At 36.6% G+C, this 26,049-nt stretch overlaps 7 protein-coding genes across 11 annotated transcripts; 1 reads left to right on the top strand and 6 right to left on the bottom strand.

The window, feature by feature from the left end:
- Positions 1-88: 88 nt before the first annotated feature.
- On the bottom strand, positions 89-2,387 carry LOC104726256 (uncharacterized). Its single transcript, XM_010445074.3, has one exon. The coding sequence runs from the start codon at positions 2,108-2,110 to the stop codon at positions 365-367; it is 1,746 nt and encodes a 581-aa protein (XP_010443376.1). The 5' UTR covers positions 2,111-2,387; the 3' UTR covers positions 89-364.
- Positions 2,388-7,012: 4,625 nt separating this feature from the next.
- LOC104726255 (uncharacterized) lies at positions 7,013-8,847 on the bottom strand. 2 transcript variants are annotated; one of them, XM_010445073.3, is made up of 6 exons: positions 8,602-8,847; positions 8,364-8,425; positions 7,926-8,033; positions 7,647-7,761; positions 7,446-7,563; positions 7,013-7,360 (listed from the first exon to the last, which is right to left on the bottom strand). In XM_010445073.3, exons 2-6 carry the CDS (start codon positions 8,371-8,373, stop codon positions 7,298-7,300), a joined length of 414 nt encoding a protein of 137 aa, XP_010443375.1. In that variant the 5' UTR covers positions 8,374-8,425; positions 8,602-8,847; the 3' UTR covers positions 7,013-7,297. The 2 variants fall into 2 exon arrangements, with proteins under 2 accessions (XP_010443375.1, XP_019088472.1); XM_019232927.2 differs by lacking the exons at positions 8,364-8,425; positions 8,602-8,847 and having other exon boundaries at positions 7,926-8,195.
- Positions 8,848-9,457: 610 nt separating this feature from the next.
- Positions 9,458-12,166, bottom strand: LOC104726254 (protein phosphatase 2C 77-like). 3 transcript variants are annotated; one of them, XR_015571928.1, is made up of 4 exons: positions 10,829-12,166; positions 10,447-10,743; positions 10,190-10,371; positions 9,458-10,108 (listed from the first exon to the last, which is right to left on the bottom strand). XR_015571928.1 is itself a non-coding variant. In XM_010445072.3 (4 exons), the coding sequence occupies exons 1-4, from the start codon at positions 11,558-11,560 to the stop codon at positions 9,753-9,755; spliced, it is 1,491 nt and encodes a 496-aa protein (XP_010443374.1). In that variant the 5' UTR covers positions 11,561-12,057; the 3' UTR covers positions 9,458-9,752. The 3 variants fall into 3 exon arrangements, 1 of the variants encoding a protein (XP_010443374.1); XR_015571927.1 differs by having other exon boundaries at positions 10,190-10,381; positions 10,829-11,985; XM_010445072.3 differs by having other exon boundaries at positions 10,190-10,295; positions 10,829-12,057.
- A 1,761-nt stretch (positions 12,167-13,927) lies between these two features.
- Positions 13,928-15,240, top strand: LOC104726252 (uncharacterized). The gene is made up of 4 exons (XM_010445069.3): positions 13,928-14,111; positions 14,350-14,506; positions 14,596-14,883; positions 14,985-15,240. Exons 1-4 carry the CDS (start codon positions 14,064-14,066, stop codon positions 15,071-15,073), a joined length of 582 nt encoding a protein of 193 aa, XP_010443371.1. The 5' UTR covers positions 13,928-14,063; the 3' UTR covers positions 15,074-15,240.
- Positions 15,222-18,786, bottom strand: LOC104726253 (U-box domain-containing protein 34). The gene is made up of 9 exons (XM_010445070.3): positions 18,268-18,786; positions 18,045-18,166; positions 17,844-17,959; positions 17,643-17,758; positions 17,246-17,547; positions 17,042-17,143; positions 16,519-16,947; positions 15,683-16,432; positions 15,222-15,601 (listed from the first exon to the last, which is right to left on the bottom strand). The coding sequence occupies exons 1-9, from the start codon at positions 18,578-18,580 to the stop codon at positions 15,386-15,388; spliced, it is 2,466 nt and encodes an 821-aa protein (XP_010443372.2). The 5' UTR covers positions 18,581-18,786; the 3' UTR covers positions 15,222-15,385.
- Positions 18,787-20,444: 1,658 nt separating this feature from the next.
- LOC104761775 (lycopene epsilon cyclase, chloroplastic) lies at positions 20,445-23,644 on the bottom strand. 2 transcript variants are annotated; one of them, XM_010445067.3, is made up of 12 exons: positions 22,943-23,644; positions 22,665-22,836; positions 22,429-22,564; positions 22,226-22,336; positions 22,033-22,135; positions 21,801-21,944; positions 21,618-21,725; positions 21,427-21,523; positions 21,212-21,334; positions 20,991-21,123; positions 20,701-20,890; positions 20,445-20,619 (listed from the first exon to the last, which is right to left on the bottom strand). In XM_010445067.3, exons 1-11 carry the CDS (start codon positions 23,252-23,254, stop codon positions 20,725-20,727), a joined length of 1,605 nt encoding a protein of 534 aa, XP_010443369.1. In that variant the 5' UTR covers positions 23,255-23,644; the 3' UTR covers positions 20,445-20,619; positions 20,701-20,724. The 2 variants fall into 2 exon arrangements, with proteins under 2 accessions (XP_010443369.1, XP_010443370.1); XM_010445068.3 differs by having other exon boundaries at positions 20,705-20,890.
- A 131-nt stretch (positions 23,645-23,775) lies between these two features.
- On the bottom strand, positions 23,776-25,731 carry LOC104726249 (glycylpeptide N-tetradecanoyltransferase 1). Its single transcript, XM_010445065.3, has 2 exons — positions 25,524-25,731; positions 23,776-25,243 (listed from the first exon to the last, which is right to left on the bottom strand). Exon 2 carries the CDS (start codon positions 25,238-25,240, stop codon positions 23,936-23,938), a length of 1,305 nt encoding a protein of 434 aa, XP_010443367.1. The 5' UTR covers positions 25,241-25,243; positions 25,524-25,731; the 3' UTR covers positions 23,776-23,935.
- Positions 25,732-26,049: the final 318 nt, after the last annotated feature.

The raw sequence follows: 26,049 nt of genomic DNA, 5'->3' as shown, positions 1-26,049 counted from the left end.
GGTTCCCCCTACCCAAACAACACAAACAATGTAGACGTTGCCACGTGTAACGAAGGACGGAGCAAATTACGTCCCGTTTGGAGGAACGTTTCTTTGAAAATTGTTTTATTTTTATTTAAATTTAAAATTTTAATACTAAAGGATAGACCAAACATATGCTAATGCTCTTACATCCCGTTTGCAGGAACGTTTTTTTGAAAATTATTTTATTTCTATTTAAATTTAAAATTTTAATACTGAAAAACAGACCAAACATGCGCTAATGCACTTGCTCTAATCCTACTTGTGCATGTGCTGGAGCCTTTCAGGTCATGAGATGACGAAAACTACGCCGTATTCGTAATGGGCCTTACACAAAGCCCAGTTACTTTTTTCTATTTACGGAATTAATCTTATCAAGCCTCCACTCGTCTCTAAGCCTGGCGATGAAATTGTCGGCTTTCGTATTCACGTCCGGGCTTGGACAGAACCCCGGCAGCACACCATCACCGCCGCTCACGGCGGGCGTTATTTCAGCTCCGCCGTCAGAATGAGTGAGTTCTAGACCCCAACCAATGTCGAACACTTCCCGTTCAGGGGAGCTACATCTAGAGCTCTGATTACTCCGTATCTTCGCGAAATCACCACTCACCACGAATTTCAACGGCGGAACTCTAAACGGAGGCGGTGGTGGAGGCGGAGGCGTAATTTGGATCAACGGAGATCCTTGTCCGTTGTTCTCTTCGTTAAAACTCGTCGGTTTCGTCGAACGCGGAGGTCTTCCGGATTTGGATCTCCGTGGTGGCGGCGGTGTCTGAGGATCAAATTGGACCTTTCTCGGCGGTGGAGGTGGAGGCGGCGCCGGAACGGAGTGAATCTTTTTGTTGCTTTTAACTCCTTTCTTGAACAATCCGTAGAATACAGACTGCGACGATCGCGGCGGAGGCGGAGGAGGTGGTGGAGGAGGAGGCGGAGACGGCGGCGGAATTAACGATTGGTATTGCGGCGGCTCTTCCATAACATCCACCACAACCACTGGAGAAGATTCGATTCTCTCCTTTCTCTTAGATTTCTGAAGCTTCTTCTTCTTCTTCCCTTGATTATACAGAGAAGCAAAAACCATTTTAATCTCTTTAGCCGCATTGCTCTTTCTCCGCTGAAGAGTCCCCTGTTTCCTCGGCGGCGTAGCGGTTACAAGAGGAGGCGGTGACGGCGGAGGTTGAAACGCTCGTTTGAACTTAGTCTCACTGCGTTTCGCGTTTTCTTGTACATCTCTGTTTCTAACAGAACGATGAGTCCTTCTCGGTTTCTGCAAAACTTCAACCGGTGATTGTCGAGTAAGTGGAGGCGGCGGAGGTGGTGGTGGTGCCGGTGGTTTTTGCGGCGGAGACGATGGTTTTACAACGAATTTATCAATATGAATCTCTTTAGGTTCTTCTTCTTCTTCTTCTTCTTCTTCAATCTCGATTTTAGAACGATTCGGAAACGGTTCGTAAAAACTCGAATCGTTTACTGATCGGTACTTATCAATTTCAAAATCGTCGTAAAACCGGAACCGGCGATCGCCAGTCTCTCTGAAAACGCCTTGTCTCAGATCAGGATACGAAGTACTACTACGCCTCAACGGTACAGTTCCGGTAACCGGTAAACCAGGCGTAATAAAACTCCGGTTACTCACACTCTCATATATCTTAAGCCTATCAGCATCATACACGTCATCAAACCAATGCTCTGATGAAACCGTCGGCGTGGAAGAGATCTTACTAACCTCACCGTCACCGACGGACATTTCACCACTGATCAGAACAGGTCCTCGTCCTTCTGATTGTGACGAAGACGACGACGAAGCTAATCCGTCGTCGTTTCGTCTAGCGAGCACGCCGCATAAAATGGCGAAAACTACTAAAACGACGTTGATCGAATCCCATCCTCGTTTCACGGAAGCTGGCTGAAGAATCTGAGATGTGATGGAGAGAAACGTAGGGACGACGAAGGTTGCAAAGACTAGAAATATAGCCGCTGATGTAACTCCGATCATCGCTGGAACTAATATAGTTGGGATCGGTGATCGTCGACGAGTGTATCCGGTGGCTTCAAACTGCGGCCAGATCAGCGGCGGTTGATCGTCCATTTTTAAAAGTATTGAGAGAAGAGAGAGAGACTTGTGGATTTGATTACAGTAACCATTTAATGGAGTAAACGAGTTTATATAGTGGGATAGAGATTAACAATAATATTAATTTTTGTAAGTACGTTATTTTTTAAAAAAGAGGGTAATTAAAACAATGATTAAGATTTATAATCATACGGACACGGAAAAGGAATTGTTGTCATGGTATTGAACCATGTCGCGCCGAAGATTTTAATTTTAAAATTATTATTTAGACTCAAATTCAAATCATTGAGTTGGAAAATTCGTGGAATTGCTTCACTTTTAGGTTCATAAACTTATTACAGAAGTTTTAATAATATTTAATATCAGACATATGTAAAAAAGGCAATATTTGAAAATGACATGGAAAAAAACAAAAAAGATTGATATGTTATTTTCTCGTAGCCGTCCAACTATATATATTTTTGCAGTGTTATTGTTTGCATATGTTGTATAGAAATAGAACTAATTAATCGGATTTGTTTCAATGATTTTATTAAAAAGCAATTAGTCAAAATGTAGTTTTATTTTGTCTTAATGATTGATAAATTAAAGAATTGTTGAGGATGTTGCCACTAAGGCCCGTCTTGGATAACCCTTGTTTACAAGCAACGTCGGAGCCGTCGACCAAAAGATATAGTTAGTAATAGTATATGTATTTTATTTTTTTTGCTTACCAAACGTTATATTAATCATGCAAAGTAATTTAATGCATATAATCGAACATATGTTGACATATCAAAATACTATATTGTTTTCCCAATGAAACATTTCAACACACGATTTCTCTATTATATATACCACGAGATTTTTACTAGCTACGTAAGAAAATAACTTCATGCTTCAACTTTTGATTACACAGAAAATAATATTAATACCTTGTTTAGGATTAGTCAACAAATAAATATTAAAAAAAAACTTATTGTTGTGAATTTTTTTTTAGAATAACACGGCAACATTCAAAATTAATAATGAGTTTCTTAAGGGACTAAAAGGTTTATGTTTTCTACAAAATAGATCTCTTGGATTTGTACTTGATTCTCGGAAACTAATTCAAAGATTGTGGTACAAAAGTTGCAAATTATTACATTAACTCATGTTTATAAAAACAATTATTGTTACACAAATATCTTATTTTTATGTTTTCCTAAAAAATGTCACGGCACACATCTCTTACCACGGTGACATGAAGACACAATCACACGATCTCAAAGTTGTTTCGATGCTTAAGGCTTAACATTCAAATCTGAAAGAAGAAAAAAAAAACAGAAAAAATTATTGAAAAGTTAGTTAAAAGTGGACATTAATAATTATCTGGGACTATTTAACCATAATTGCAATTGCAAATCCACTAGCTACAGTAATTAAAGTGGAACAATTAGCTCTAGATATAAATTTGGTCGAACTTACGAAATACGCAACACAACACTTTTATTTTTATTTCTGTCACTAAATGCATGATGGGTTAACACTTACTTCGTATGTAAATAAATTTTCTTACATTTTGTAGTAATTAACTCGAGCTATACTTCTGCATCTTTGTTTATTATCTCGCTAAAACACTCTCACGACTACATCATATATTTATCATTGGTCATCGCTATTCGCTACACAAAACATGTTGTCATCGCTCCATGTACTACTACCATGTATACACGCAAAATACGTTATTAACACTTCCATGTAAACACGAATCCTGTATATTACTATTTTAAAAGGAATGTACGATCATATATGCATGTACTTAAAAAGTCCACGTATAGTATTAAATTTTTGTTACATATTCCCTCTATTTCCACGAAGATTGATGTTTTGGGATATTTTTTTATCTCATAAAGATTGATGTTTTGTAAACTTCAAAAAGTAATCATTGAAAATATTTAAAATTTTGAATTGTTATTGGTTTAAAATTAAATAATATATGTTTAATCAAAGAAAAAATATATTTAAATTTAGTAATTATTACTTTTTTAAAATGTATAAAAACTTCAAAACATCCATCTTTGGGTGGGACAGAAGGAGTATAAATTTGGAAAATGACTTTAGAGGGATGCTCATGCTCTGTTTGACAGAAATAATTGGAGCGTGGTGATCATCATTGTAAAGTGTTTACTTACCCTTTTCTCGCTACACCCCAACACAAACCTCCGCACCTTTTGTCGACCTGTCTCTCCTTAAACAATTTTTTTTCTTTCTTTTTACAATTATTCGTTTATTAAAAGAAACAAAAGAAAAGTAAATTTCTATTTACACAACAAATTTACCCTATTTTGCAATATATATGATTATGCTTTTTCCACATGAATCATTTCTAAAGAAGTCAAAGAAATATGATGAATCTTTATTCGTAAAGATTGATTTAGACTTGTAGTCAGTTTGTCAGGACGAGGACTTGAATGTGGTATTGTGCATTCACTTTTTTAGTCGTCGGTGTTTATGCGTATGGGAAACGCTCCGCAGATCTTATCAGTGGTTGTTCCTAAAGTTAACACAACAAAACCATGGCTAAAAAAATTCGCAGTTTAGATAATATACATAAAATTATAATATTTATGCTCAAACTCGGTGTATTAGTTTTCATAAAAGCAATGGTCTCGAAAATTTACGGGTTCGTTTAAAAAAAACAAAAAATTGTGTTTTAAACTTTAAATACATTATTTATAGTTTCTATTGTTTTGGTTGGGTAGAGGAGTGGTTATCATGCTTCTACCTTTATAATAGCGATAGATCAAACGATATTGAAATCAAATGTCGATGGGTAATAGCATTACAGAGCTTGTGTGCTTCAGATACTTTCTTCATTACTTGCCACAATATTGCCACATTCGATAAGTGGAAGGAGCAAAAAAAAGTTGAACAAAAAATATCACTTAATAAAAAAGGTGAAGAAAAAGAAAAGGGGACCAGCATCCAATACCAACCCTTTAAACTCATATTTAATTTATCATAAACCCTTTTAACATTTTTGTAGTTTAGTACACTATCAATATATCAAATTTAAAGTGTTAGTTAAAAACACTTTTCAGCCTAATAATACTTGTAAGCGAATTAATGAATTATATGAATAAACTAAACCCTGTTTTTTGGGTTGTGTAACGTTCCACCTTATCATTAATGTGTTGTACACTCGGCCACCACCATTTCCTAATTTATTTTATTTTTTGGAAACAGACAACTAAAATGCTTAATAAAAGCTGGAATCATACGTTTTGATAACCAGAAAGGGATCAAAACTTGTAAGTATAACTTATACGTAATTGTATTTCCTGTAAATTATTCACGTAACATTTTGACGTTAAGACAACAATCCCAAAAGTGAGAAAAATAAGAATACAAAATATGATGGTAACAAGTTAACAACGCATTTTATGTTCGAAATATATAAAATTTGGTAGTCCTAAAATTATGACCATCGCCACCAGCTTTCTGTCTGTGAAAAAGAAATATTATTAATATTTTGAAATTTTGGCTCTTATCTTTCGTATTCAGTGTCCCACTATTAAACCTAAAGACCAAAGAAAGAAAAGTAAGCATCAACTAAAATCATATACAGTATAAAACTATATATTAACCAAAGAAAAAGAGGATAGTGATTTACGTATAAAGAAAATATAATAAGAGCATATCGATTTCGGGAGAATCACACCAGGTTATAATATCTCATTAAACTAATTAAGAATCAGAATGATTTACGTGGGTAAAAAAGTTAGTGAAAGGAAAAGTGATTAGCAAAAAGTATTTTGTCCAGCCAAAAATTTGCTGAGGCCATCGAATCAAAATAGTTTCCATGTATCAAAATTTATTTATTGAGATCACACATGTGACAAATCCACCAAACGTTAGTCTTTTTGTGACTCAAAACGTATAAAAATGTATCTACATCAAAAGTGAATGTGATCAGCTTTAACCAATAGAATAGTAGTATCTAACTAATAATAGCATGTAACATAAACTTAGCTAGTAGCCTAGTACCATGCGTTTTTTACAAACCCTTGCTTAAAGAAACCACCCACACGAGATTTAAACTCAATTTCCGCATGACCAAAAATGATTAGACCGAAGAGTCAGAATTTCTGGTTTTTTTGTTGTTGATGGTTTGTTGCTAAGTAGAGTTTTAAAAGAATTGTTTTATATATAATAGAACAAACAAAGAATGATGACTGAAATAATTGGGCACAACAGATGGACATGAATCTGGAGTTTAGGTAGAGAGATACCTGTATATTGGTCTGGAAACGAGCCACAATAGCTTAGGAAAATATAATAATTTATCAAGATTACATTTAAAAATAAGTAAGAGAGAAAGAGACAGGCTGGGAAAAGAGAGACGCTAGATGAATCGGAAGTATCGTCTAAGTTTCTTCAAACAGCTATCGTCCAGATTACACAACACAGCCTGTCTCCCGCACGTGCTTATTTATATTACCACATCCAATCGTATTACACATGTCTGTCTTTATTAGTATAGATTAATTTTTACATACTAGAGCTAATCAAAGCTCTTAATGATTCGATTATTACTTGGAAGAGATCCACAAATTTGTCGTGGCATTAACCTATTGGAAGCCTTTTAGCTATTTGAGCATAATCGAATCCCTCGAATCAATCATATACTTCTCTTTGCTGATAAAGTGATAAGTACAAAATATATACGCACCCCCCGCCGTACGTACCTATCACCACTAGGAAACAAACATCACCCGCTTTACATACCGAGAGAAGCACTTCATTGAAGTTCTGATATGCGTACTAAACGGCTTGAAGTTTTAATGTGCGTACTAAAAACGACGGCCAACCAGAAACGAAAAAGGTTCGTCGTTTATATCCACAAAAATCATTAGAGAACGGCCAAGGATATGAAAGTGAAATTAAGGACAATAATAATCCAATTTCGCTGACTTTATTGTACAGTTGAGAATAATAACCACAGCCAAAATAATGTAGCGACAATACAACCATTAACCATATGTTGTTGTTGTTTTCTTTCTGTTCTTTGTTCGTATACAAACTCTCTATGTTGTGAGCAAAAAAATTATACACAACTTGATAAAAATGTGTAAGTAAAATCATTGGTTTATGTGAATGTACATGAGTTCGGTGACTATACCTTGATGAACACTGAAACTTATAGGTATGAATGAAAGCTACATAGTCTTGTAGTATATCTTAAGGATAGTAAAACCACCGGACAGCAAAAATCACGACTAACACAAGAGAGAATCCCATCGCCTACACCAGTTTAACATCCATATTCAGAGTCACTTCAACTTATCTAAGTTAGACTATAGACAAAATCATATATATAATTACTTACAGTGATTGCGGAAGCAGCAAGACCGGCTCTTTCTCTAGGATCTTTACGATAATAGTTCCCGAAATAAAGATATGCAGCATAGTACCACAAAGGTGGGAACATAAATCCTAGGAGAAAGCTGTTTAAGGTAAATGAAGACTCAAATCAGGATTGGCCTTAAGTCCGATAACATGGAATTAACAGGAGAAGCAAAGTACTCACGAGAACCATCCGATTCCACAACCAAAACATGGAAGAGGTTTGTCATATGCTCCTGTTTCCATATCATCTACATCTTTTACAAGTGAATATCTTCTTCTCCCACGAGCAATAGCATCTGCCGAAACAGAGACGATGTCTTTTGCTTAGATCATAACTTAGACGAATGTGTTGACAATGACATGAATTCTTTCGTCTTTCACATTTTAAACATGAAATAGCAGGCCACTTGTACACATGACAAGACTAGGCTCCTAGGCGGTAATGGATTGTAGTACTAACCTTTAAGTGCGGAATAATATCGAGCGGCTTGTTTCATGAGTTTGGTATGCCTATCAGCGATGAATTTTACTAGCTCGGCTCTACCATTTCCAGATACAAATTTAGTATCTGCAATGAAACAGATACAACGTATAATTGCACACATACGGATGAAAAGTTAGCAGTAGATTCCAACACTTGCAAATTCAGTGAAGACAACATCATAAAAATGAAAATGGACGAAGGAGAAAAAACGTGGTCTCGTGATCTAATAATCTAAATCTCGTGGTCCAAAATCACAAAACTGAAATGCCCCCAAGACTATCAAAAACATACCATTCGCAGCCGTATTACTAATCTGTTCCTAGACACAGACATAAACTTAACCTCAAAGCTAATAGTTGAATAGAGAGTTAAGAGAGCTATTTAGAAGAAAAAAAAAAGCAAGAAGATAATTACTTTCGTCCATGGCTATATAAGCTCTTGCTTATGAGCTTTTGGACCCAGATCTTCAAATTTTCCTGTATTCATAATGAAAACCCAAAACTCAGTTTAACAAAAAGATTGAAAATTTAAGCTCAGTTTCTACCAAAAATGCTAGCTTTAGAGTAATCAAACCAATTCGTCGATCTAACGTTCATTTAAAAAATAAGCTCTTAAATTTTTTTTAACAACAAACGATCGAGATTTAGCTCACCGGAGAGAAGACAGTCTTGTGAATCCGAGACGAATCTGAAAATTGAGCGAATCTGAAACTGATAAGTCAGACGAGTAAAATCGTGTGTGGTCTCTTCCTCTTCGTGTCTTATTCAACTTCGTCGGCGCTTTAAATGCGTATGAAAAGCTGAGGAAGAAAAAAAAGTAATTAACACTCTTTAACTAACCCCTTATTTTGTTTTCTTCTTTTTTTTATATTAATTCACTAACCCCTTATTTTATGTGTACTAAGCAATTTTTGACAAATTATTGAATTAAGAACAAATCTTACTTTTGACATTTGAAAAAAAAAAAACAATGATGTGAAACATTACATTACTTGTTCGTTTATTTGTTGATGTGATGAAAAAAAGATGAAACTATTTTGGCCTTTTGGGATAAAAATTGCCTTACACACCACTTTATTACAACTAAAGCTTGGGGTGTAAGTTTGTATTATTTTGTCTCCATCACTTATTAGTAGTTATTACAATCTAAAGAATTCACACGTTTTCTTCTTCTTCTTCTTCTTCTTCTTCTTCTTCTTCTTCTTCTTCTTCTTCTTCTTCTTCTTCTTCTTCTTCTTCTTCTTCTTCTTCTTCTTCTTCTTCTTCTTATTATTATTATTATGTTTCATTTCAAATTATTGTGAATTTTCCCATAATATGATTGGTTGGTTAGTGTTGTTACTGTTCCTTTGGTTTATAAATAAAGAAAGCAGTCGTGACTAATATGAGTTTTGGTAACGTCTACCTCCTACTGCAGCATCTTAACATCTGTGACTTTCTTACCAACCACACACAAATTTAATTTGGAGAAAAAGAGAAGTAATAAACGTCAAACAATAACACTAGATCTTTAACATAGACGAGTGTAGTGTTATTAGTTATTACTTATTACAATTAACCCCAGGATTAAAAAAGGGGATTTTTGTTTGGAAGCTACATCATGTACATTATATATCAAGTTAGCTTTAAAAAAAAAAAAGATTAAATAATGGTGGGAAGAGATAACAAAGTAAATAATAAAAATTAAGCAGGAAATTAATATTACAAAAACAATTAATAATATTATTATTACCTGTTCCATTCTTATTTACCCCACCATCAAAACTTCTTTTTTTTTTTTCTTTTTTCTTTTAAACCTTCTTTCTCAATTCATGGATTTGCTCTTGAACTTCCTTACTCCCTTCAAATCAACCACTACCACACTTATATTGTCTTTGCTCCCTTTTTGCAAAGCCATCTTCGACAAATACTCAGCTGCGGACATTGCCGCCGGATCTTTCCCTTCTCCTCTTTTCTCAGCCGGAAGCAAAGCATCTCCGGCCATAGCATTCTTCTTATGCCATAGCAAAATCCTTTTCCTAGCCAAATCACACACTTCTTCGTTTGTCATTACATCCCAAAGACCATCACTTGCTAAGATGAGACAATCATCTTCTTTGACTCGTCGTACTAAAGTCACTTCCGGATCCGGTATCACTGATGGTTTTAGGTATCTATCACCTGTTATGCAACGATTTTAGACAATGTAAGTGAACTATCAAAAGAACCAATACTTTTGGGACAAAGTAAAAATATTTTTACCTATAGATCTTGACATTGCTAGCACACCAAAAACACGAGCCCCATTCCACCGTATTACTTTCCCTCCGGCTGCTTCAATCCTAGCCGCTTCATCATCTCTATCCGGCTACACATAAATAGCTATAAGAACGTTGACCAATCCATGCATATAGAGTTCCTAAAGAACTATATAATTGAAATCCCTGCATATTACTACTAATCGTTTAGAGTCATTCATAAAAGCTACCTAAAACAGATTAACACACATTTATACTTACTTTGTGATCAGTGGACAACGCTAGTGGAGTCTTGCCGCGGCACAGAACCGCTCTTGAATCGCCGCAATTCGCTACAAAGATATGAGTCGGGAAGACAACGGCTACCACCGAAGTCGATCCCACCGTTTCAGGTGCGTGTGCCACAGGTTCAATCTCCGAGTCAACTCTCATAAAAGAGTTGAACAAAGCCTTCTTCCACTTCTCTTGCCACGTGTCACCATCACAAAACTCCGGTTTCTCCTTCACTATCTCCTCCGTTAAAGCTAGATGCATCCTCTCACGGCAATAATTCGCTACCTACACACACACACATATACAAAACCACATCTTAAAAAAAACCAAACTTTTGCAGTTTCCGATCAAAAGTATTCGATTAAGTTACCTGAGAACCACCATGGCCATCGTAAACACCGAAGAAATGAGCACTCGTGTGAGGGTTAAATCCATTAGTAACTCGACCATCAAGAAACGAACTAGACGAAACTTGAAGGAACCTAGGAATCGTGGAGACAGAATCTTCCATCTCTGGTCGTCTTCCACAAATTGAAGTCACTCCATATAAAGGCACACTCTTGAACTCAAACAGACTTCTACTCTCTGTTCTACTGAGTACTTTCTTCTCACCCGTCGATCTCGGATCAAACTCATCTGAACCGTTCATCTCATCTCCGGCGGAGATATCAACGGTGACGTCTGGTACAACAGATGATGATGACGACGACGTTGATGATGCTAATGAATCTTGTCTTGTATTGATCTCAAAGGATGAACCTTTCATAGCTCCGTCGTCGGAAATCAAAGACCCGGAACCGGAACAGGAATTTTCCGGTAAAGAAACCCTAGATTCGCCGCTGCAGTAGCCTCTAATTCCGGCGTGTGGCTCAGGGAATGTTCTGAATGGAACAGCTACAGCAGGAGAAGCTTCGTCCATTAATGGAATAAAAAAAAACTCAATTTCTTGATCTCTCTCTCTTACAAAGGGAAGACCCAAACTCAATGAAAGGTGCCAAAACTTTTCTTTGTTACTTGTGTTCAAAGCCGACAGGTGTTTGATTGTTAAAACGGTTCGGTGGAAGGAAAAAAAAAAACGAGAAAAGTCGAAAGATTTGAACATAAGAAATTTAAGAGAGTGTTGTTGTTGTTAACTTTATTAGAGAAGATGAAGACAAGAAACTCATGACTCATAAGAGGTAAAGTGAGACAAACCTTAGCTAGCACATGAAACAGATAGAGATTTGCCAAATTAAAAGAACCCTCTAACCCCAAAACAATTACGATAAAAAGCTTAAAAATTTTCCCGGGAAAAATCACCAGAAAGAAATGAAAAAATCAATCAGAGAGTTTCCTGGATTCTGGGTAATTCGTTTGAGCCATTTAGAGATTCTGATCTCTCTTTCTCTCTCTCCCCCACAACTTCAACTCTTTTCACAAACAAAAAGAAAAGAAAAACAAGTTTAAAAGAAAATATCCGTTTTTTAAATCTGCCACATATGATATGAGAAAGGTCTTTATTTATTATTTATTTACACAACACAGCACAAAAGAGAGAAATGTTTTCATGAACTTGCTAAATACTATATGGAAACAAATGAGTAAAATTTATTTTATTACTTGAGTTTTGTTTTGACTTCTTTGTTTCATTGATTTTATTTTGTTTTTTTAATACACAGTTTCTTGGGTGTTCTATAAATAATTTACTCCAGAATCTTTCATCTCCTTCATTATTGCAAAGGGGGAAACAAATAAAATCATGCCTCCATTATTGCGTATCTATATCGAAGTTATACGTATTCATATTACAAAATATCCTGCATTTTTAAAATAAAAGTTTAAGCTTACCCCAACGATTAATTTACTACTTTTTCTTATATAGAAACGAATTTCTTTAAATTTTAATTTCATAATGCCACATGTGACATGTCAAGAGAAGCTTATGGGGTAATGAAAAAAAATGAGTACATAAGTTAAATTTCCATAATTTTGTAGGTAATGATAGAAATTCCTCAACTATTTCTAAGACTTTCGAATTAAAAAGAAAAAGAGTTACATTATTCAATACGATAACCAAAAACAAGTTTTGTTCATCACAAAAGAAACAATCGAAGTAATTATCGATGATTTTTTTTGTTTTTTTACTGATTTGTACATAATAGAATGGTTTATTGAGTTTAATTAACTACTTTACATAACATCAAAAATAATCTTTTCATAGTTATATGATACTTGTAAATTCTACTTTGGTAAAACAGAACAAAGTAAAATAAAAATTACATTTATGGATAGAGATTAAAGAAAAAATAATAATAATGACATTCGGGTGGATGGGATACCAAAAACAGAAAGGAGGAGACGAGAGAAGAGAAGTGGTGTTGTGTTGTCAACAGATGATTCTATCGTTCTTCTTTTTATTTTTCCCCAAACAATTTTTTTTTTTTTTTGGTTTTGAAATAGTAACAATCAAGTAGGTCCCACTCTTGTCGGAAAACAGACCGGATGATCACCACGTAGACAGAGAAAAAATGTCATTATTTTGGTAAACCAAAAAAAAAGAGAGAGAGGAGGATGACGTGTACGGTGAGAGATCTGTTAGTTGGGGTGGCGGGAGAAAAGAAAAAGAAAGAGAAGAGGTTCACTGCACTGACATCGACACGTCTCTCTTTAACTTCCGTAAATATCTTTTGTGTTTCTCTTTGGTTTTTTTTGTAGTTCTGTAATATTTTTAGAAAACAATTAACTATGGCTTTGTCTCCACGTGTTCGGTACTCATTGGACCATGTAATGATATGTAAATGGAAAAAAGTATAGTAGCGTATGTAGCTTTTGAATGGGCAACAAACAAAATACCTACCAAATTCATCATATACGTATCAAGTACACTGCACGGCTGAACCAATCATATAAATATATAAATCGTAGATTTGAAATTTGTATATTCTTTTATTTTCTTAAATGAACATAATTTAATGGATATGAATCATGTGATCTTTATGATTTAATTTATCTTTTTTTTTTCGGGAGATATTATATATATACGTAGAGTAGTAGACAGACTCATGCAAATATTTTTTTTAAAAGAAGTTTAATTTAATAGTATTTATTTTTAAGGCTTACTAGCAGCTGTCAGATAAAGTAAGATATCTTTTGATACATAAAAAAAAGTTTGTATTTTGTAATATGTGTCACAAATTTTGAGATGATCCAGTTGCTACACGGATCTGTTGTTGCAAAGTATAGAGAGTATATACTGTACAGTGGCGGTCACATAACCACATATAAACAATATTTCTTAGTTCTTAAAACATAAAACTAAAACATCTAAACTCATTTTAAAAAGAAAGTGGAGTAGTAACTAGTAACTATAGTTAAACAATATATGTCATTCGATAAAGCTAATTATTAAAAAGGAGCAACCAATTGGATTGGGCCTGGCCCATTGATTCTCTAATGATTGAGATTTTTTGTTTTAATTTATTTTTAGTGTGTTACCTTTGCTCTGTGGCTCAGATTTTTTGTGCTCCTTGAACCTTTGTGGCAGAGAGAAAAAAAACAAACAAAAAAGCCTCTTTACTCGTGTGTTGAGAGCCTTAAAAATCAGACATCAAAGCTTTTTCTCTTCCATGGCGTCTATTGTCAGACCTTCAGTTTCACTTAATCTAAGACCAAAGGTAAAGCTCCTCTACTCACTCACTCATAAATTAGGTTATTCGATTCGATTCTGTTACTTAAGGGTTCTTCTTTACCTTTTGGAGCATCTCGAGCTTTTTTTTTTTTTTTGTTGTTGTTGTTTTCTTTAGTTATCAAGAAACTGACAAGTGAGTTTAGAAATTAGGGTATCATTTTAATAACGAACTCATTATTATTTCTTTGGACTGATGATGGATTTTGTTTTTGGTGTTTGGAAAGGTTACTTGCACGAATCTCTCCACGAAAGAGAGGTTTGAGTTTCAGAAGAAAAGTCTGAGGAAACAAAAGCTCAATCTTAGCTTGAAGCCTAAAGCACAAGGATCATCAGTTGAAGGGATTAGCATTGTACAAGAGAAAGAGCTTAACAACAAAACCGGTGATTAACACGATCCCGCCTTTTTGTTTTTTCAGATTAAAGACACAACTGATAATATAAGACTTTAATTTTTAAATTGCTGATTCTAGATTATGGAGTTGTTGGGGTACACCATGTTGGTCTGCTCTGCGAGAACCTAGAACGGTCACTCGAGTTTTACCAAAACATATTAGGCCTTGAGATAAACGAGGCAAGGCCACACGATAAGCTTCCATATAGAGGAGCTTGGTTATGGGTAGGTTCAGAGATGATTCATCTTATGGAGCTTCCAAATCCAGATCCATTGACTGGTAGACCCGAGCACGGAGGACGGGATCGACACGCTTGTCTCGCAATCCGTAATGTTTCTAATCTGAAAGATGTTTTGGACAAAGCTGGTATATACATTTTTTTGATTCTTTCTTCTTGTTTTTTTTTTTCTACTTAAAAGGATGTTTCTTTTTTTGCTATAAAGAAGTTTTGTTTTTAAACTTTGCAGGGATAGTGTATACAATGAGTAAGTCAGGGAGACCAGCGATATTTACTCGTGATCCAGATGCAAACGCTCTTGAGTTTACTCAAATTTGATTTTTCAGTGAGTATTTTGTATATGATAAATACCTCAAAACATTACTTGATTATATAAGTTGTAGATACTCTTCTTCATGTTCTTATAGTCTTACCACCAAACTGTGTGTGGATCAGTTCCATTTAAGCCTGCACATTCTGAATGGAATTGAGAAAAGCAAACCAAATCGTTGTTGACTTATTGTTATTTCATACCACAATAAACATTAGAGAAAGAAAAAAACTACAGAGTTGATACACCCGATTCAAACAAATTCAGGGTATTATAATTTAGTATATATACAAAATTAGACTCTACTATATTTGGTGTGATCAAAAGGAGCCAAGAGTAGTGGAGAGGTCTAAGCGTGAACGAGATCGCCACTCTTGTATAGCCGATTTGAGGGTGTGGTTTGGTGTGAGATCGGAATTTTTGAGCCTATGCTTAGTCACGGGAGACACATTCTGATGTTTTTGAATCCATGCCTTTATCGCTTTTCCTTCATACGTGAATCCATCTGCTGCTATCTGTGGATCTTCCATTATTTCCTGCAATCAACCAAATCAGATATTGTTAAAAGCTGAACCATCAAAAATTGTTGTCCTTGCTATGGTTGTTTTCTGGTTTACCTTAAGAATTGGACAGTAATAGTGAGTTGGTGGTCGTACATTAGCCTGCTCTGTCTTGAGTTTACTATTTGCGGATTCCAGAATCTGTTTCAGAGCGGGCAAGACTTGTGTGTCAAGATCTGGTCTGTCTCTGCATTTGAGCTGCGAACACCTGATTGCAATACGAGCTAGTTCTTTGGCTTCAGCTATGGGCCAATCTCTTACTGATTTATCTAACATATCTTCAAAACAGCCTCTTTTTACTGCGTCTTCAACGCAGAAAAGAAGACCGTTGGGATGTCGAGCAGTTAAAAGCTGGAGAATTATGATTCCAAATGCGTAAAGATCTGATTTTGGTCTGATAGTGCCGGTTCTTTGGTATTCTGGGTCCATGTAGTAGAGTGTACCCGCAATAATCGAGTTTCTGTAAACCGTGACACTCTCCGGTGCTTCTTCTGACATGAGTTTTGCGAGTCCAACGTCGCCGATTTTGCTAACGAAGTTTCTGTCTAAGAGTATATTACCTGGCTTGAGGTCACGGTGCACGATGGGCTCGGGTTTTGAGTTGTGGAGGAAAGCTAGGCCACAAGCAGTTTCATAGATGATTCTGAACCTGATGAACCATGAGAGAGATGGTTTCCCTTTTTTTGGAGTGATGTGACAGTCCAAGCTCCCATTCTCCATGTACTCATAGACAAGGCAGCCATTTTCAGGACAAGCACCGAGGAGAAGAACGACGTGGGGATGTCGAAGCTGGCTTAAGACTGAGATCTGCAGGTAAAATTGGACAGTTGATTTCAGATATCAGAGAGATAAAAGACTGTATTAGATCATTAGATTAGCTTAGTGATGTTTACCTCTTTTAAGAATTCTTCTTTCTTTTCGACTGAATCGGGTTTGAGAACTTTAAGAGCTACTGGGGTATGATCGAGACTGCATTTGTATACTTTTCCGTATCCTCCTTCGCCGATTATTTTACGGGAAGAGAAGTTATCTGTAGCTGTAGCTATTTCTTCTTTTGTGTACCTTCTGTACCGCCCATCTCTCAAGAAGAGTTGCTCAATGACTTTTTGTTTCTCTATGGACTGTTTCAGGGCATCTAGCTCGGCTAATTGTCTCTCGCAGAACTCTTTGGCTAGCATTGATTTTGCTTCCTCGACTTCTCTTACCGCTTTTAGATGCTTTTCTTTCTCTTCAGCTGCTGCTTTCCTCCGCATTTCTTCTTTTTCTAGAGCAGTGATGACCTTTTCCGTTTCTTTAACACACTCAGAGGAAAGAGACTGGACCTGAGATCACAACGTGGGATTGAGTTTACGAACCCCTCAGAACATTTTATGGAAAAGATTCTGAGAAACAAATGTTTGAAACTAGAACACTGACCTGCGTTTGTTTATGAACTAGCTCTTCACAAGCTTGTTTGTACATGGAAAGAGTGGTTTGTACTTCTTTCCGTAGCTGCTCGACCTCAGCTTTAACATCTGACTGCAAAAACAGGTCTTGATATCAAAATCGTGTGCATTTTGTGTAACAGAGAACCAAACGCAACAGAGAGTGTAAAAATGGTTATATATTAAAATGGCTCACTTTTGGTGTTTTAATGTGAGGTCTAGGATCCAACTGTTTTTTACTAGTAGAAACAGTGCTATGTCTACGGATAGAACGAGCGTGTTCGTCATTGACAAAACCGACATCAGTTGAAGATTGTGCATCAGAAAACACTCGAGAGACTGGATGACTGTGAGGTAAAGAGGCAGGCCTTCCAATTCGCTTCCTGCCTGAGGATGATATGGAAGAAGCAGACAAGCCTGTCTTATCCGAGCGTGTGCGACTAAAAGATTCTGTATAAGCTTCAGCTCCTTCAGGTATACGGAAACTAGTTGATGAATCTGTTGAAAGGTTTTACAGAGAAACAACAACCACAGGGGAATCAATAAAACTGAAAATTTACACTTATGGAAGTGAGAAACTGATTGAGACAAACCTGCGGTAAACTGATTGGTTGATTTGGTTAAGATTCTATCTTTACAAACAACATAGATCTCACATGCCTCTGGAGCTTCTCCTAGTACAGTTAATGGTAATTCTTGTCCTTTTTTCCTACCAAAACCAATCCTCTTAAACGTTTCAGCAAAGTTCTCATGACATATACAAAATCTCAATTTAGAAACAATGAATAAAATACCTGGTGAGGAAATTTGAAGAGCAAGAGCCAATGACTAAACACTCAACCTCAGTACCTGACATATACTTCAAAAGTGCCTTTGCAGTATCATTATGTTCCAGCAACAACGTCTCAACCTAACACAATTTTTTTACCAGTAAAAGTTTTTCATAAGAGCTCCAAATTAAGTTCCAAAAAAAAGAAAAAAAAAAAAAAACTCACTTTGTTGGATTTGCAGATCTTCTTAAACGGCGAAAAAACTTGTTCATACTCATTTCTCAAATCTCGTTTATACATAGACACAACACTTTCTTCTAATTCCTCCACAGGAATCTTCGATCCAGCTTCAACCAAACAACCAACAAATTCAAAATTCCGTACAAAATCATGAAACTGAATTCTCAAGAGTAAAAATTACGAAACCTGGGATTTGACTACTACTTACAAGGAGATGGAATAGTTGTGACGGTAGGGATAACATGAACAAGAACCAATCGATCGATTTTAGGAAGGAAGTTTTCGATGGTCCAACGAAGAGCACGACGGCTAGCTGTTCCTCCTACGGCGTCACCTACAGATCCTTTAACAGCTACGGATACTGAAGAATAAGACGGAGCTCCTCCGATTGATTCGAAGAACTTGTTCGTCATCACCACCATGAGAAAGAAGAAGAAGACGACGACCCCCGCGTTTAAGTTTGTTGACTTAGAAATTAAAAAAAAAAAAAAAGGGTGTTGCTTTGTATTTATTGAACTCATGCTTTATTAGAAAAGTCTTTTAGAGGTTGACATTAGCAATGATGTAATACTAAAAATTTTGAATTAAAAAATGTGCAATTAGCGAAATTTAAAAATTATATTATTGACTAGTAACTGTTTTATAATGAGGGTGAAGAAGAACTTTCATTGGATTGATTCGTTTAACTAAAGAGAAATAATATATGGCTTGTTCTAAGATTCTGTATGTGATGCAAATGCAACGAACATATACACTTTGTTCATACATAATAGAGAAATGATTAAAGACGGCACAGTACTCCCACTTGCAGTATCCAATCAATCCCAATATTCTCAGTTTCCGGACAGAATCAAAATGTATATAGATGATAGATTAATAATGAGAGTATTTGCACTTAATTACACGAAATTTATCATATTAAGCTAAACGGCATCAGTCAAAAATTTCTGCCAAATAATATGGGTTGAAACATGCCTTTGAATATTACACTTGTAGTTTAAGCATTGTAGATGATTAACGATTGAGAGGGAACGACGTCCTGTTTCCCCTTCAGAACTATCATATCGTATCAGATTCATCCAGATCTTTGACCTCGTTCTATATCTCCCATAAACTTAATTACTCCATCAATTTCTACCCAAATCCATAGTTCTAGTGCTATCTCTCTTTCGGAATATCATATATCATCTATTGTCCCATAAATCTCGGTTTATACGGTTTAGTGTTGGTTTTACTATTTGATTAACCAACTAATGAACTTATGTAACCAGATTAAACCGAAATTCAACCCAATTACAAAACTAAACCTAGAAAACTTTAATATAAAAAATTCCTAAATCAATTTATCTTCTTCTTCTCGTTTTTTTTCTTTCATTTTAGAGAAGTGGATTTAAAACCTGCAAACAATCATAAAAGAACAAATAATCAATTACATAAGCTTAGTCAATTACACATAAGCTTAGTTTCACGTGTTATCTTCTTTGTTTTGTTTTGTTTTCAAATCGATCACGAAATCAATGAAACAGAGAAAGTGAAATCTACTTTCCGGAGACGGTTGCATCAAACATGAAGGAGGAGGAGGAGGAGCAGCCGACGTATGGTTTCACCACCGACGACGTCCTCCGCTGCTGCTGCTGTTTCCCATATGAAATGATGAGTCTTAGTGTTAAACCCAGATCAAAAAGACTAGATTTTTAAGTGACTCAAATGATCAATTCTCAGATTTTTTTTTATTTCCAGATGTATCGAGAGATCCAAGGGGTTGTTGTTGTTCTTGAGTGAATAATTTAGGGAGGTGAAAGTGGGTAATGAGATGATGATGATGATGATGGGGTCGGGGTTGGCCAAGCTCCACTCATGAACATAAATCTATGTGATTGTCTTTGATCCGTTTGTAGAGAGATAATGCACTCGATCCAGAAGAAAAAAAATCCAGAAATCGTTTATGTGTTTTCAGATTCAAGAGCTCCTTCATGGAGAATACAATGCATTTTACTCTCTCAAACAATTTTGTTGTTCTTCGCTCAAAATGGTTCAAAATTTGTTCTTGTGGTTTAGCCATTTAGGGTTTTTACAAAATGAATTTGGGAATTTTCGATTTGGAAATGAAGAACATGATGGGTCGGGTTATAAATTGGTTTCATACCGGTTTTCTGTAGGTTTATACCGGGTTTAGCTTTAAAACCGTCTAACCCCAGATTGATGGGGAAATATCAATAGAGCTATGAATTCGGGTAGAAATCGATGAAGCACTTAAATTTGTGGGAGATATAGAAAGAGGTCAAAGATCGGGGTGAATCTGGTATGATATGATAGTTCCGAGGGGAAAATAGGACGTCGTTCTGATTGAGAGAATACATATGTTTGAAAAATCTAAACTCTTAATGAGAAAAAAATGAGTTTTTTCATAAACAATGATCAAGACTCACATTTCACAAAATGTCTTTCTCTCTATCTCAATTCTCAGTCGCTTACCACAAAACATAGACTGATTTTGTTCTTTTCCATTTCCATTTCGATCACTCCTTAGATTCTTCTATACACGATTCTTTCCAACGTCCTAGTAATCCACATACCATTCTTCGATCGATTATTCAGATAAGATAAACCACATATATATATATACACACACACAACAAACCTACGAGTTGATAAGAGAATAGAATCATAGTCTGAGATAGGTACGAATCATGGTTGCTCCAGTTGGATCAGAGATGAGATGATTGATGAGACCTTTTCTCAATTTGTTTGGTGCAATGACGAACATGTACAAAGCAAACAGAACGAGATCTCCTGATGTTAATGTTGATCCTAAAAACCCTCGCCACATCCTGATGTCAGTGAAAAAGGAGAATCAATTCTCTTGCTTCCCAAACATTCTTTTTAGTAAATGGATCAAGAATCAGTGTCTTAAAAAATGGGATGATTTACCATTTTGGAAGGCGGAAGAAAGTTTCGAAGAAGCTTCTAATGCCTTCAATATCGAACTGAACTATGAGCGCAAGGCCAAAGAGAAAGAATGCTCTTTGTCGTTTCCTCTCTGGTGGCCATAAAGTATCCCAAGCTGCCCAAAAACGCACAAGTTAAAATTTGAAAAGGTTTTGTCATTGTCTGAGAGTAACAGTGAACTTTGTGGTGTATATGGAGCTCACCTTGTCTTGAAATATTACCGTTCATGTTTTTGGTTAAGGAAGTAGTAGACTCTTGTTTAAGTATCTCCGCGATGACTGATGCGTAATTAGGAGCTTCGGACAAAGATCTCACAACTGAATAGCCTGTTTCATTGAGAAACAAAAATTAAGTAAGAGATGGTGCAGATTCAAAATGTTTATAACCGCCAACTCGAGTCAAGGCTTGCACTAACTACCTGTTGCGGGATGTACCATGCTAGCAGCAGCACCAAAGGCGAGATTCTTCTGTTCGGTGTCTGGCAAGGAACCACCAACAGGGATATAGGACCATTCCTGTAGTTTTTATACTAAACGAATTAATAAAGCAAACCCAATGGTTTGTATGGTGTTCAACAAGTAAAGTACTATTTCATATGTATAGATTCACCTCTTCGTAAGTTTTTAGAACTCGAATTCCAAGGGTATCTAATCGTAACATGAGCTTCTTTTTTAACAAATCAAAGGGCATAACATCTTTCGAGGCCAAGCATGTCTCCTGCAAGGAGTTCCAGTTGGATAAGCAACAGAATTTTCGCAATAGCTACTAAAATAGAAGGAGAGAAACAACAACCTCAAAGAATACTCTTGTCTTTGTCATAGGCATGGCGTACAGAAACGTTGGGTAGTCAGCTTCTAAGCTCCGAACTTTCTCGTTTGTATAATCTCTGTAATCCATGAAAACCATTTGCTCTGGATCATATGGACTGTTTTCCACCTGAATATATCATATAGAAAGAACAGTCTCAATATTTACTTCATAATGTTATTGCTGTGGGAAAATCATAGCATATTAAAAACTTTACCTCAACTTCCACGCCGTATGCAGTTTGGACACACACTCTAGGTCCCCCAACTTCGTATTGCAAGAGCTTTCCCGAAGCTGCTCCAGAAGCAACAGTGGCAAGCCTGCATTTGCTACAAGTCAGAACCTTCACTTTGCTCCAAAACGTTTCATTTAAAACAGGAATAGTACCATCTCTGGTTCCAATCTTTTACCTGCATGGAATGACGGCATTGCCTTCACAGGCAACAAGTCTAAGACCATTAGAAGCTTCTGTTATGCTGTCAACTTTGGAGCTAAGGTACGAGACACCTGACTCCACACACCTAGGAGAAATTAATTAACACATTATGGATTTAAACAGTTCGAAGTCAGGAGATGCAGGACAACTAAGAGAAACCAAAGGTGCATTCTTTACCTCCTCAAGAGCTCCTCGTGGAGTAAACGACGACTAACTCTTCCATAAGCACGGCCAATGGTAATAGGATTGTCATCGTCCAGATACACAAGAGTATCTCTCCAAACATGCTCAATACATTTTTGCAACCCAAGATCTTAAAAACAGTAAGAAAAACGTTCACCAAGTTAACAACACCATGGAGAAAGTGACTAAAAATGATGGAAGAAGAACAATATCAGGTAGAAACTCTGTACCATTGAATTCATCTTCCCAAACACCGTAATTGTTAGTGAAAGGAAGATCTGGACCAATGAGTCCAACTTTAAGTCCTAGCTTAGCTGATTCCGCAGCCAAGGCTAAACCAGCAGGACCACAACCAATAACCACTAGGTCCAAAGCACCATCACCAACTGATATAGGAGGTAACTGTATACCCAAAATCCAGAGTTAGAATTCAAATCAAACCCTAAAATCAAAGCAAAATCAAAGGAAACGTTCGTTTTCTTCATAAACAAGGCAAAGGCAATCGGACCTTATCAACAAGCTTGGACTGTTGGTCATCCATGTCTTTGTTCTGCTGCATTTGAACGAACAAGATCTCAGAACCACCAGCTTTCACGAAATCTTCCTCGTCTGCGAAATCCTCTCTCACCGCCACGCAACTCTCACTCCCGGAGCTGCTTCCGCCGCCGCCAGCTCTGAGACTACTACAACACAAACCGAAACGAATATTCCTAAAGCTGTAACTCTTATTAACCACCGGGGATTTCCTTGGAGAAGTACTCCACGACGGAAACGTTGAAACCGCCATTGCTGCGAAATTCCTAACCCCAACACACTCCATTTTTTTTTTCCTCCTCCCCGAAAATAAAAATAAATAAATTGATATTAAAAAAAAAAAAATCTTCAGGACGAAGATGAGAATCTCTTCACGCCATTGTTATAGTACCCCCAGTGAGGTGTATGTGTATTGCAGAAAGAGGAATCTAATTATTTCCTTTTGTAATATTTGGAAAAAAATCTCAACCAAAATTTTCTCACAATGACTTGGAAGAGCCTCCAGCGCTCCAGGACGAGAGGCCGATAACAAAGGATAGAACCGGGGCTAGGATGGGACTCTTTTCGCCACGTGTTCTTCTCTCATTGGTGGACATCTGCCTAAAACGTCCTCCTTTATTTTTAATACACGTATTAGTCATTTGATTGGTTCCTGCAATTTTAAAGGTACTGTACTTAATCCAAAGGACGATTCAACATGTTTGACACACCGACGTCGTTTAGTGGAAGCACACAATAATCGACTTTTAACATACTACTACTGTAGCTGGGATATGGATTACACAACATTAAGTAACAAGTAGCATATTTGCAGAAAATTCAAAAATTGCATTCCCAAAAGAATTCAAAACTCAGTTTCTGTAACAGTTCAAATGGAAGAAGACAGCACAAAAAAAAAAAACAAAAACCCAAACTTCAAGTTGGTTGATACCAAACTAATACCCATCAGAGAGCAAAGTTATTGTGCTTACAAGAGCACAAGCCCAAGTTCTGATGGCTTCAACGCACTTTTCAAACGGTAGTTATAGAGATAATAATGGAGCTGTCCATCTCCTGGACCAAACTTGAGCTCTTTCAAGAAGCTCTCGTTGTGCATCACATCCAAAGCGTTGAACACATCGAAACCCTTTTGCTTTGAGACGATTAGCGCATCATTCATCAGCTGAAGAAACGAGGTCTGTGTGGCGACGTTGTAGTAAGAATAAGCAGCTTTCAATGTTGTGTAGTTTGGGTTACCGAGGATGGTCGAAGGTAGAGTGTAGAAGCTGCAGAAGTCAGTGACATCGTGGGTTTCAGGGCTTTCTACTAGGTAACTGTCCACCACATCTTCTCTCGGGAGTAGCCAATGCTCGACATCGTTCTCATCAAAATCAGTCGCAACGCCAAACTGGCTAAGGTAGGTCCTAAGCAATCGTGTAACAGCAGGGACATCGCGTGGTTCCATTTTCCTGAATCCAGGAGTGACTGGTGTGTCTGGCAACTTGTAGAGTTTTATGGTTCTGCTCATTGTCATTCTCGGTCCAAGCCTTGAAAACCCAACATCGATTAGCTTCTTCGGGTTCAATGACCTGTGCCAGTATTGACAGGTGGTGATCGGTGTAGGAAGTATAACTCCTGCAGTATAAGCCGCTTGCCAAATGTTCTCCAAATGAACCCTTCTAGTCACCTCCTTGATCATGACAGGAGCGAGTCTCTTAGACCTGAGCTTCTTGTGAACGCACAAGAAATTGATCTCTGCCATTTTCACAACCTCATCACGCACCCTGATTCTTGCTGGGATACCGCTGATGAAAGCAACGAGTTTCTTCGAAGTCTTGGCACGGACTCCAATATGCCAGCTCTGGTAATAACCAGGTGGACGCAGTGCCCACCTTAGAAACTCCTTGGAGTAATTGAACCTGAACATATTCTCATCATCCTCAACATAGTTGTTCTTGAGAAGGTTGTACACCTCTGAGCACATATCATCAGAGTTCATATCGCATGTGGTCCATTCGTAAACAGAAGGAAGGTTGTACGGCTCTTGCTTAACTTCAGATAACGGAGTTGCAGGCTCAATAGGGCCTTCAGGCAAACTCGTATCCCCAATATCCTTAAACTGCCCAACAGGTTGAGTCTCCCAGAACTTATGCGTCTTTGACTCTGACATTGAATCCTGGAACCTCCTAACTATGGTTTCCAGTGAAGTATCATCCTTAGCCAATGGGTTAGCTTCAACAATTTGATCTGCTTTCTCTTCTACAGAACCAGGTGGTGAATTGTTTTCTGCCATTTCCTACAATTACAAAACTTAACAAGCTAAGTTCAAGAACACTAACGAGTGAAAACAACTACAAACCAAGCATCCTCAAATCAACATTGGGTAAATCGCGAAACACAATCTTTCCGAGATCGAACTCAATACACATAACCACAGGCTAAATCTAGCAAATTTTTCATGTTCTTAGGTTACTCGAGAACTTAAGGGGAGAAATATCCAGTGAATATACTAAGGAACGATCAGATCTTACGAAAATCAAAATCAAAAAGATAAAGCTCAAGATTTAAAGACTCACCGATTTCGCCCCGAACTGAAGACTCCGCAAATTCACAACGATTAGAGAGATCTTTGAAGATAGAACTATCAGATCTCTCGAACGAATTTATCGATTTTCGAGTTTCCAGATTCGAAACCAACGAGATTAGGGTTCTTATGAACAAGCAAACTCTTCTGAGAGGAGAAAGAGTAAGGAAAAGAACAAAGAGCGTGATGTGTGAAGTAATGGCCGGATAGAATCTCATACTTTTATGTATATTGCATTTTGCCCCTCTATATTCCTTTTTATTTTACTTTAACCTCTTTCTTTTCACTGAGTGCAGGATTTTCCTTTTACTTCAAAATCAATTAGGTACTATCCGCAAAAATTTATAATAATTTATTTTTTTATTATATTATTTATAATAGTTTTTAATTAAAAATTTGTTGCTTATATTATAAGTTTTGTATATTAAAAAATTTTATTGAAAACTTGTCAATAAAACATTCGCATGTAATGAATAAAATTATTTAAACCTTTGTGAAATCTTTACTATAACTGTGAA

This window comes from Camelina sativa, chromosome 11 (genome assembly GCF_030686135.1).
Source record: "Camelina sativa cultivar CO46 ecotype springtype chromosome 11, ASM3068613v1".
Taxonomy (NCBI): Eukaryota; Viridiplantae; Streptophyta; class Magnoliopsida; order Brassicales; family Brassicaceae; genus Camelina; species Camelina sativa.
Note: the sequence above shows the minus strand (reverse complement) of the source record. Positions and strands in the feature narration are given on the sequence as shown.